At 40.9% G+C, this 13,112-nt stretch overlaps 1 protein-coding gene across 1 annotated transcript in view; it reads right to left on the bottom strand.

The window, feature by feature from the left end:
• The window catches only part of ADGRB1 (adhesion G protein-coupled receptor B1), a 473,955-nt gene that overhangs the window by 253,805 nt on the left and 207,038 nt on the right, over nucleotides 1–13,112 (bottom strand). Inside the window, exon 3 of the mRNA XM_086966285.1 lies at nucleotides 4,023–4,130. Coding sequence (XP_086822411.1) covers nucleotides 4,023–4,130 — 108 coding nt within the window. The remainder of the gene's footprint in view (nucleotides 1–4,022; nucleotides 4,131–13,112) is intronic.

Raw genomic sequence — 13,112 nt, 5'->3', positions numbered from 1 at the left:
ACTACACAAATTGTGGATTTATGATACCTCTATCAGAACTATCATTCCCTGTAGCTGAATCGACTACACAAATTGTGGATGTATGATCCCTCTATCAGAACTTTCATTCCACGTAGCTGAATCGACTACACAAATTGTAGGTTTATAATCCCTCTATCGGCGCTATCGTTCACTGTAGCTGAATCGATTACACAAATTGTAGGTTTATGATCCCTCTAGCAGAATTATCATTCCCCGTAGCTGAATCGACTACACAAATTGTAAGTTTATGATCCCTCTATCAGAACTATCATTTCCTGTAGCTGAATCAACCACACAAATTGTGGATTTATGATCCCTCTATCAGAACTATCATTCCCTGTAGCTGAATCGACTACACAAATTGTGGATTTATGATCCCTCTAGCAGAAGTATCATTCCCTGTAGCTGAATCGACTACACAAATTGTGGATTTATGATCCCTCGAGCAGAACTATCATTCCCTGTAGCTGAATCGATTACACAAATTGTAGGTTTATGATCCCTCTAGCAGAATTATCATTCCCCGTAGCTGAATCGACTACACAAATTGTAGGTTTATGATCCCTCTATCAGAACTATCATTCACCTTAGCTGAATCGACTACATAAATTGTGGATTGATGATCCCTCATACTAGAACTATCATTCACCTTAGCTGAATCAACTACACAAATTGTAGGATTATGGTGCCTTCATCAGAACTTTCTTTCCCCGTAGCTGAATCGACTACACAAATTGTAGGTTCATGATCCCACTATCAGAACTATTATTCCCTGTAGCTGAATCGACTACACAAATTGTAGGTTTATGATCCCTCTAGCAGAACTTTCATTCCCCCTATCTGAATGGACTACACAAATTGTAGGTTTACGATCTCTCATCAGAATTTTCTTTCTCTTTAGCTGAATTGACTACACAAATTGTAAGTTTATGATTCCTCTATCCGAACTATCATTCCCTGTAGCTGAATCGACTACACAAATTGTAGGTTTATGATACCTCTAGCAGAACTTTCATTCTCCGTATCTGAATGGACTACACAAATTGTAGGTTTATGATCACTCTGTCAGAACTATCCTTCCCCGTAGCTGAATTGACTACACAAATTGTAGGTTTATGAACCCTCTCTCAAAACTATCATTCAACCTTGATGAATTGACTACACAGATTGTAGGTTTATGCTCCCGCTTAGCAGAACTATCATTCACCGTATCTGAATCAACTACACAGGTTGTGGGTTTATGATCCCTCATATCAGAACAATCATTCACCATATCTGAATCAACTATGCTATGCAAATAGTAGGTTTATGATTACTCTATCACAACTATCATTCACCATTACTGAGTCACTACACAAATTGTAAGTTTATGATCCCTCCATCAGACCTATCATTCACCGTAGCTGAATCGACTACACAAATTTAGACTTATGAAGGCGTTGGAAGATAAGACTTGCCGACAACTCCTCAGTAAAAATGCTGTTCAGGATGAAAGAGGATGGGGGGAGGTGGTCGGGGCAAGTCACCAGTTGCAAAAAGTGGGGGCTCCTATTGAGTTTTTGTTAAATAATGCAAATTGGATACAACATGACTTGATCCAAATAGTTTATGAAAACTTATAAACATTTTCAATCTAGGTTTCTTGGATTGTAGGTTTCTTGGAAAAGTGTGATTTCCTAGCCAGAGCGTCTACCGGCATGGTAAAAGACAGAGTACCTACATTTTCCCCTGCGATTCATTAAGCCATCATACTGGTTTTCCAAAATCATACAACTGCTTATCTCCCAGGCTATATTAAATATGACAAAGTTACAAATCTAGTACAGGTCACCATTTTTTCCTTTGAGGGTTCCCCAGCACTGACAATAAAAGAAGAGCAAAGGAAATAGCAAGAAAGCCAAGCTGACCCTGCAGGATCTGGACAAAGAGACGGATGAGTGACCTCACTTGACGTTGCGTCCTCCAGTAACTGTTTGCTAAAGGCTTTATTTGTGGTCGGCATGCGAAAATCCGGCTCTATAGTACCACCCCCGCTTTCCTCAGAGTTCTGACAATAATCCTTCCTTCAAAATGCAACTTTCAACCAGTAAAGCCCTCCTCCTGTGGTTGCATGAATGGCGACCATAAGTTTACTCTTTGGAAGAATGCAGCGTGTTGACAGACGTGCCTGGTGGCAGATGGCCGGGGCCTCAGCGGATGTGAGTGTGTCTTTCTTGTTCCTCTACGTGTACCAGACAATGGCACTGAGAGGGTCTATTGAACCACAATTGCCGCCTCTTTTTAATTAACTTGCGACACTGGAGGAAGTTAAGACAAGAAAAGCAAACTGACTGGTCTGAGTTGCTTTCTAGCCCTCCAAAGGAGCTCCTGACTCCTGAATAAAGGGCTTTTATTCAACACAGTGAGTTGTGGGAGGTTTTTGTTCTGTTTTAGCTCAAAATAATATGTAATTCCTATTGCCTGTGAATTGAGGCACAGCCCACTTCCCTTTACAATGTCAAACTCCTTCCGAACCCAAATTTGCATTCAAATTGGTGCCCCAATTTGCTTAATTAGAAATCAACGTTGACAAGCAATTTGTTGGGTTCATAATCTTTCATTCCAGATCAGCATGGTCTGCTCTGGCCCCGTTGTCTCCTGTTTAGCCAGGAAGGGGCAGAAGCTGTAGGTCACTACAAAACAGTCATTGTACGTGTGAACTTGTAGTTCTTTTTGTGGGTCACATGAAAGATAAGCCCACATTCAGTCAGCACTTGGCTTCCTCCAAAAACAAGGATTTGTTTGTCAAATACCATTTGGTACAACGCGCACAGCTTTGCTGACGGACTACCTTGGCATCCGTTTTGCGGCCATTTGACTGCTTCAGAGCACATAGTATTTTGCATTGCTGCTGGTGCACCATCAGCGGCCAGTTCCAATCAGGCATAAGGAGGAGAGGTGGGTGCGCACCCACCCACTGCACTCTGCCACCCAACTGAAACACCTTTAGTTTTCATACAGTCAGATGCTTCATACATACCTTTAACCCCTTAAATACACTGCCTAATAAAAACAATCTGACCCAATCAGTGATTCCAAGAGATACAGTGTTTTCTTTTATTTTGGACTGTTCTATCTAGCTTTGTTAAAGGGAATGAAACAGACCAATTACTCTATTTTTCAAACGCCAAAGGTGGACTATTTTGGGGCATAATATCTTGCTCAATCCTCTAGTTCCACTACCAAGAGTACATTGCAAAGCAATTGTGCTCTACTATTGTCCGGTGCAACAACTACCACATTATGTTTGTGTATGTTTATCTTTAAAGGGGAGAAACTAAAGTTCTACCTCTTTATTTTTGCATTAAGAATGTGACCTGCCTAAGCAGATATGCAAACCCAATTGTGAAAGAGTGTCTTAGGATTTAAAAAACACATTACCCGATGTAAGGTTTTTATCTAAAGTTGCTCAACGGTCCTATGTTACGTTGTGTTCCTACACCTTAGAGTTTCATGAATATGCAGCGTGCCACAACATGATGTCACTCCAAACAACATCTCAACTTATTGTATCAGAAAGTAATCCAGGTGTAACAAAAAAATCAAGAAATAAAGGTTAAAGATGTCCCTAATCATCTAAACCAGCATAATCTCTGCGTGTCTTTAACAAAACACAAACAATTACAATCTGTGAAAAGCACAATGCACTGTGAGCTCTTGACTGTCTACAGTAGGAATGGTGGCATATTGTGTTGTCCATTGCTTCATAATAGAAACACCGACACGTTATTCACATCTACGATGCAATGGAGAGCAGAAACTCAACTTAGTAGTACACCTCACCCATCACACCCACACATCTTTCCACTATAATCTGTTGAGGTGATGGGCTCCCAAAAGGATAAGAAGAAAAAGGGATACTTGTGAACGGCTGCCAGCTAGACATTTAGAATAAGGAACGTTTAACGACATAGCGATGACGACAACACATGAGGGCGGATTCTGGTGTGAGTAGAACTTACCAATCTGTGGTGAGGGGACTCCAAACTGCTGCAGGTCGTCCTCGTCATCGCGCTTCTTGTTATCGGTGGATCTCAGCGCCTGGCTTCGGGAGTTATAGCGTCCGTTGGCTATATCAAGGCAATGGGGTCATGTGAATAACCTGTGCTTGGTTGAAGTCTGAGAGTTTTCATCGTTAACACAAGGTCACACAAACAGAAAAGCATCAACATCGACACAGAAACATACACACCTGTTGTTTTAAGGCCCAGCCTTCTGAAATAACAGCTATGGTTGTAATTGGAGTTAAATGATATGCTTTTTGCTATAAAGTGTCCCCATTCCTAATTGTTCTTTTTCTGGCAATAGTTTTCAGATTGGTATGTTATAATGTTTTATGTAAAATATTTAATTTTATTTTTGACATCAGAACACGTGATATTCTACAAGGGCTTACTCACAATCTGCAACCCTAGGCTTCTTGTAGTCTAATGTGAGCTGAGCAAGGGCACTACCTTGGTGGAGAATATGAAATGCTTTATTTTTAAAAACAAGAACCTATGGTACATAGGAGGTGAAATAGAAGCACCAAAATACACCACTAAAACTAACAGTATATATATATCTGGAAACATGGGTGATAGGCACTCTGCAAGCTGGCATTATTCACAGACTGCCCTCTTTATTAAATTTCATATTTTTCAATTACAAATACTGTTCATTAGTTAATCAGGTGTATATGTAATGCTAATGACAGGTGGGGTAGAAACATGGCTGAAAATGGAAGCCCTCAACTAGTCTCAGCCATACATAGTACGAAATCAGATGCAGGGGGCTATGTATCTGCCTTGAGCCCATTTGTAGTGCCATAAGTTTCGTGGCGAAATACGGAGTTGTGTTCCCAATATGGCACCAAAGGCCAGTGTTCAGTTTGTGATGATAATGTATTCAAGTCAGTTCATCTCTACGCGGGGCACAACAACGACATAGTCAGAATGTTTTACAGCTCCAAATCCTATTTCTATACATTTGATCATTCTCTCCAAGGCCCCACATGATGTGCATGTGTTAACGGCCCTTTTAAGAGCCACCTTTCCCACTTCATACATCATATAGCCAAGCAATGTAGATTCACCAGCCTGCCTTGAAGCACAACAAGACACATATTTCAGTGTGTACACAGCCATCTAGAGAAAGTGAAAGTAGCTTTATCCATCCCTGTGCTCAAATAGTAATAACTATAGAGCCACTTAAGTATGTATTTAAAAAGCAATGATCGAGATGTCATATCATGAATGCTTTAGTAAGCCAAACTCCATTATCAAAACAAACTGTGATAAAACCGATCTGGGAAAGTTAGCTATCCCCTATAAGCTCTAATTAGAGCCTCTACTCTTCACATTGATCACCCTTCCACTTCTGGCTGCGTATCTTTATTGAAATAAAAACACAATCTGTCCACACCCTATTAATGGCCGCTGTATTGCTGCATTTGCATGAAAAAATATCGAGAAAATGCAAATATAACTTCACATAATAAAGTTAGCACAGTTATGGCAAGGGACGCTAACATCTAAACAAAGACCCCAACAGGAAGTGACATCAACATTTGAAATACATACGGAAATACAAAAAATAGATCAACGTTCGCTGAATCCAGGTTGAAAGACGGCTATTAAACAAAAGAAGGATATGTGGATAAAGAGGGAAATTTAGGATTGGATATAGGAAATAGCACAAGGCATTAAGCAACAGTATAGTACACTTTGGAACTACAAGGAAGAAGCCTGTGTTACCTGTCGTTAATGGTCCCCAAAAAGCAATACTTTCATTTATAAATATTTAATGTGAAAGACAAAAAATTAATTTCCCTGGCATCAATAAAGAAGTTTATTATGGAATTTGAACAAGCAAAACTGCTTGAAATTTGAGTTTCAATGCTCAACGCTACAGTCAGTGATAGTGGGGCGAATATTAAGCTCCTGTGCCCCTAATGATCTCTTATGCTGTTAAGCAGCGTGGATACATTTAGCTTAAATTTAATGAATAACAGTCAAGACTTTAAGACTTTTTTGGAAGTAAATCTATTCCCAAATGCGCAGCGCGTCAGTCTTAAACCTTTTGATATAGTGAGACCGGGGATCAGAAATACTGGATCCACTGCCATTTTGACTTTAAAGTGATCTGGAACACAAGGTGAGAAAATGAGCACCTTAGATGAACTATCCTTCAGGAGATGGGGTTTCAAGTTGAGGGTAAGAATGAGCAAAGACGTTTAAAGCAGGTAGATATACAGAAATTATTTTTGAAGTCTGAACATACATAAATTAATGGAGCATTATGAACTATTGTCGGAGACTTTTAAGAAATCACCAGTAAAACCATAGAGAGAGGGCGGATCTACCGGGATCCCATAGAATAAGTGACCTGAAAATAACTATACTATAAATGTCGATTAACAACTGGTCATACACTAACAATATTGTAAGGGACACGTGATAAGAGAATGTCTTGAAGGGAATGTCACTAGGCTGAAAACAATATAAATCTGTGAATAAAACATATTGTTGAATAGTAATTGACTTCTTTATAGAATTCCAATTCTGTTGTTGAAAGGAGAAAGATATAACTTAGTAGACTTTGAGTTTATTTTTGTGCTTAAGGAAAATGATCACGTATGAAATGACAACTTTAAACTGTATTGTTTGATAATGTAATGTTATCATCAAGAAAATTGAGTTAATTAAAAATGGGAGGTGTTATAAGTAGAGTATACCAAAGAGTGCTGTAAAGGATTCAACATTGTATTACTAAAGAGTGATTAATAGTAAGGAGTAAAGCCACAGATATTTTAGTTCTATTCTATGTTAGAACAAAACCAGGAAATACAATCAACAATGCACAAGGAAGAGAACAGTGAAAGGAAGACCTAAGGAGACCAGAGCAATTATGGGGTTTACATAATAAAAGACTTATTTTTAATTATGTATATATTGGCACAGTTAGCTCTAGGCACTTTAAGATATGGTAATTATAATTGATGGGCGATCACTGTTTCCACCAACTTCAAGGAGAACCTGGGCACAGGCGAACTGATTATTACACCAGGCGTTGTAAAGTAATAGCAAAATATTAAGTGCTAGACCAAGCTGAAACACAAGAGATATGGCGAGCTGAAGAAATGCTACATACATTTTACAGAATTTTAACAATCTCACACTTAGATGCTGGGTTTCATTTTTTGTCGTAAAATGACCGGGGAGTTGAGTATATGAAGGAATGCTAGCACAGTTTAGCACAGTGGTTCTTAACCTGTGGTCCAAGGACCGCTGGAGTCCGCAAAGCCTAATCAGGGACTCTGTGACTGCTTAAGAACTTAAATAATATTAATAGAGTGTACATAAATAAAAAAGCAAAGCTTACAATTGTAAATGTTAAACCGTTTGGTAAGTATGAAGGAAATTGAAATAGAAGGTTAAAAATTAAGTTAGTGTCCTCAGATTGATTGGTATGAACTGTGCATGAGTATAAAACAAAGTATAGTATGAATGATGGGTGGCCAAGATTGAATTTAGAAAAGTTTCACACTTGCCATTATAATGAAAAGTTTTATTTTTTTATATTTATGAATTAAATAAAACATTTCATTTGTGTGTTTGTTTGATGAATGCTTGTTTATGATTTTTGTGTGTATGGTTTTGTGGTTCAAATCAATGAGAGTACATAGTCAGGGGCCACTCTCTTCTAGTAGTGACTCAGTGGGGGCCTCCCCCGGATTCAAATGATGATCGGTGGGTGTCCCTGGTTTCCAGTAATGATTACGTGGAGGGTCCACAGGAGTCGAAAGGTTAGGAACCACTGGTTTAGCATGTTTGGCTGCAAACCTTATACCAATGTTTAAGGAGAAGCATATAACACAAGAGGAATGACTTGATCAAAGTAATTAATACAGAGAGCACTAGTTTGTGACTAGGACACAGTTCTAGCTCTTAAAGTAGTTCCTCAATGGAAAAGTCCATCCTTTGATGAGGCTAGCAGTTCATCAGTGCAAGGGATCAAAGACAGCATTGACGCTCTAAAGACTACACGCAGCACCAAAAGGCCCAGACTTGGACACAAGCTGTGCTTTACAAATACCACTTAAGAAAAAGTAGCACAACTTAATAAAAGAAAAACGACATACCCTACATCAGGGAGTAGGACATAACATAATCTACAGGTTCCCTTCCAACTCTAAGGTTCTAACAAACCCTAACATTCTTACATACCTCAGGCTGTTGTTGTGAGAGTGCAAAATAGGACTATAAACGGGTCATAGCAATGAGCTACTATTATATGATAAGCAAAGTCCTCAGACACAGCGTAAAGTCTGGAGGGCGATGTAGACAATGCTTGTGCAGAGATCTACTAGAGATTGACCTCCACTCTTCAACAACACTAAGCAAAGTTACAGATAAGAAATCCCCTATTTTCATGAGTGGTTGGAATGCAGTAGCAGGACATCATTTTGTTCTGTTTTTTTGTTCGGTGAAATTATTTTTGTGCTGTAAAATTCCAGGGAGTATCTTTTTTGCGACATATGGGATTCCGTCTGTGCTTTTTTTCTCTTTAAAGTAAGTTTCTCTTTAATTTTCTGTCCAGAACAGTAGGTGGAGAAGGAAGGCCAGTGGCAGATCTGCAGCTAGCGCGTTGGAGGGTCCGGGTTCCTGCGCGCCATCTAGAAGGATCCAGGAGGAAGCACACGCCCCCGACAGTGGGGATCGCTAACAAATATCAGATGGACGTGGTTGTTGCTGGCAGCCGCGTACAGGCTCCAAGCAGAAATAGAACTGGGCACTCAGGAGCAGCCTGTGTGCAAAAACATCGTGCTGCGTCTTAGCAAATGTGGATCCCACCCCGGCATTAGGACTCGCTTATTTAAAGCAGCTCTGATACCACAAAGAATTTGTCAAATTCCATGAACAATATTGAAATTAAGGGAAAACAGTTTAATTTACCATAATTTCTAGTTTTTTATATAATCCCTTCCTAATAGGGATAAGTACACTTAGCCTCTGAGAGCTCATTCAGTTAAGCCCTCCCCTCTGTTACAATTCAATCCAGTTGTGCTTGACAGATGTTGTGCCGCGTTTCCAGGGATAGCAGCATTCTATCAGCCTGAAAGTTGTATGACTTAAAATTGTCATGAAAAGAGAAGAATGGCCCCAGAAAAGATTTTTCAGATATTGGTGCTTTTTGAAAAAATAACAAATAGCTTTACTTCCCAATATGCCTACATGAATGAGGTACAATATGTGTTGGTAATTAAATTGTGGCGGCAACCAGCCAATGAGGTTGCTTGGATTGAAGTCCATAATGGTACAGGCACTCCACTGAAACTCTCCACCAACAGACATTCTAGAGCAACAGCCGAGAGAGAGGGACTGAGAGCAGTTGGCACACTCACAAATGTCGGTGACCTTGCAGCTGGTCAATAACACCAGTTAAGATGCCTCACCATCCTTATGTGTCGGTGCATGCAGGTCCTGCCCATGCGTCAGTTGAGGGTCAATAACTAGCATTATTAACTGGTGCAGCTGTCAATAATGCTTATTTCATCGATGTAATAGGATGAAAACAAAAAAGGGATTATAATACCGTAATAAAAATGTTCATATTGTCAAGTTCACCGGATAGTGATGCTCCTTTAGATTTTAAATGTGCTCAAATGTGTACAAACCAAACATGACACAAAAATACCTTACTACAGTGAAGGAGGAAGAGAGCCACTCATTGCTGTGAAGTCAAAAGTGAAGCTATAATTATATGGGTCAATATCAAACCAAGTCAGGTAAAATAGTAACTGGGCTGGGTAATCTGGAATGTACATATGGAAGGCATGTTCCAAAAAATGAAATACAATCCAGATTTTGCATGTTCTGTGAGATGCGGGATGGTTAGAACTTGAATCTATTTGATCAGGACCAGACCAGCCACTAAGAAGGCGCGTCACAACTTCACTTGGTCCATGAAGAAAGGGATGACAGATGGGTGATGGTTTTCTAATCCGATAGATTGCTTTTGACGGTATACTTTTTAGGTCAAGCCTGGGCAGCGCTTTCGCTGCTCTGTGAGGCATGCTGTATTCAAGTATGGACTTGGAGATCCGCCCATATCTTTCACGGGCTTGTGTCATAGTCCTTTGGAAACTGTGGCTTTTCATTGGTCAATAGGCTTAGTATCCCCTCCCAATACCGCTTTGTCTCATTTTGTAACCTTCTATGAGGACACTCTCTGCTATATGTGTTGTTACTCGGTAGACTTTAATTACCACCTCCGAGCATTATTTTGTTTAATGGTTTTCACCTGCCTGCTGCAGGACACACTCTTGCAATGCTTTTTTATTATTTTTTCACTTAGCACGGCATGCAGCGCTGATAGTAGTGGACGCGCCTTTGCTTTATTTGCGTCACCAAATGCGGCTGCATGTTTTTTTTTTTACTATTTATTATATTCTCGTTTTTAAATTGCCCCATTCCGCACTTACACTTTAATGGTGGCCCTGCCCCTTTCCTTAAATGAGCCGAGTCTAAGGAAAGGGGCGTGTCACCATTAAAGTGAAAGGGGTGCTTTTACCCCCAAAAAAAATTCAACTTGACCAACAAATGCTATTTTTTCAGGAGCACCCCATACCCCGCTTTCACTTTAATGCTGTCCGCATTCTTGTTTGAGGGAATCCAGGTGGCGCTTGAGTTTGCCTGTATCTCAGTGTGTGGGCGGGTGCAGCAGGTTTTTATGTATTCGCATATATGGGTGCACCATGCTGTATCCACATCAATAAAAAACGCCTGCAAGCTAATCAAGAAATGTCCCCTACTTTATTAATGTGGAGCATACCTCTGCCGTCCCATTGTCATAGCCAAAGGAGGTTTAAGCAGAAGAGGGCATTCTACAGCCAAAGAACTGACATGACTCTGCCACTCCGAGCACACTTCATGCATTGGACCCTGTACGTGGGCTGGTTGGCTAGTATCAGGGAGTGCTTGAAAACGCCCCCCTCTCGGTTGAGACAGCTCTACTTTACAACAACTTTCTAGGGACTTTGGCCAATGCATGAGTAGAGACAGGTATGGATCCTTCATTTGATGCCCACTGAGAAGGGCAGTTGACTTCTTAGGACAATAAACCTTGATCGTGCCTCACCGTAAAGTTACGCATTATGAGACTATCGTCCTGTAATATATTAAGGCACTGAGGGGTGCCCACGTTTCTGTGCTTTGATGAAAGGCCCAATACATTTTCATTTTTAATTCAATGATGCCCCTTCCTAAGGATTCCTAAGATACGCATCATCAAGGCCAGAGATTTTACTCCCTAAATTGCTCTTCCTTAGGATTTTTACAACACGTCATCCAGGATATGTGTTTTACTACTACATCAGCCTCTCTTTCTTAGGATCCTTAAAACAAGACCCGGCATTTAATATTCACAATCCCCCTTCAAATCCAGAAGATGCATGTAGTTTAGGCCAGATATGTCTCTCCCATGGACCTTTTTCCTTAGAACCACCAAGACGCGTGTCCTCAAGTGCAAACCCTGAGCAGATTTGGATGAAGAAGCACCACTTACGAGCGCAAGCCTTGCTATTGCAGAGCCTTCCCTCTTCCAGGGCTCCTTCACAGACAAGGCCTTCCTCAGGCAGAGACTGGCAAGTCCGGCTGCGGGTCTGCAGTCCTCCCCCACAGTCCCTGGTACAGTCCCCCCAAGAGGACCAAGGATTCCAGCCACCTTGGGAAGAGAAACCAGAAAACGGCATCAGCTTTGGCATTCTGGAAGACAGCGAAGAGCGGAAGAGGTGACAGAGGAAGGAGGAGAGGCGTTCAGGGGTTAAAAGAGCAGGAGGAGGAGCAACCGCCCCTATGTTATGATATAAATAATTATTTACGGTGCACACTTCCTGCAGCAAGGCATGGAGATTAACACCAGAGGTTTGGAAAGACAAAGTCTGCCACCTTCTAGGACTCCACCAAAACCTGCAACCATTTGTAGTCTGCACTCCCCATGATCAGTGGCATCCGGCACAGGTCAGGACAGTGAGGCGGAGCAAGGGCGCAGTGTGGGAGGAGTCGACAGACAACAGAATAGGTCAAATCAAATAGATAAAACCCCTTACCTTGCGCTTGCTGCATCGCCAAGTCAACAATGGGACGAGCGCAAGGTAAGTGGATTTATTTATTTAATTTAACTAATCCCATCATCTGTCGACTTCCCCCACCCCGCCCCACAGCCTACCGCTCTTACCTCTGCCAGCCGCCACAGCCCATGATGGTAGGGTGGTCCCACGGCGAGGGCACAGTTGGCCGGTATTGGACCCCTGCTAAATATTTCTCCAAACAATATCAGTTCAGTTGCCATCAGCAGTGTATTGCCACCTTCTAATTAGGCACTCACACGGTGAGCATTGCCTAACAGTGGGCCCAGTTTCAACCCCCCTTTTCCATCACTGCATGGACAGCAGGCATAACTCTACCTTCTCAAAAAGAAAGAAAAACGTTATGGGTCTTTGTTATATTGCACACAGAGTGTTGAACAATGATCCATCTCTATGCAACATTTCTGATACACTTCATGAAATACTAATTTAGAAATATCATCCTATAATAAAGTATATTTTCCCTTTACTGAAGGCACTAATAGCTAATAAACGCCCTTTCATGTATTGTGGTTCAGCGGCAATAACGAGGGAGCATTACGTGTGAGCCGACAAATAACAAGCCTTTACTGCTCCCAGTAAAGGGCCCTCCCACCCCAATTTCACCAAAATTTCCAATGGATATTTCTATTGCATTGTTTCTCCAAGCCACATTGTAGCAATTCAGTTATTTCTACATGTTGTAGTCACAAGGATACACACACCATAATTGCAGCGCTCTCTACCACACGTCACAAAGAAATTTACTTAGTGTTGTCAAAAACTCACTGCCTAGGAAATTCTGAATTTGAAAATACCGTTTTTTGGAATGGCTCTCGGCTTACTAATTTTCAAAATGTACGGTAGACTTCAGATTCCCATCAGCCTCCGGCTCCAGAGAAATAAAGGCAGTGTTCATTCTTGAATTCTACTATTTTTTAAT

The sequence above is a fragment of the Lissotriton vulgaris genome, chromosome 4_1 (assembly GCF_964263255.1).
Source record: "Lissotriton vulgaris chromosome 4_1, aLisVul1.2, whole genome shotgun sequence".
NCBI lineage: Eukaryota > Metazoa > Chordata > Amphibia > Caudata > Salamandridae > Lissotriton > Lissotriton vulgaris.
The sequence above is the reverse complement of the archived record's forward strand: the minus strand, read 5'-3'. Positions and strand labels throughout refer to the sequence as shown.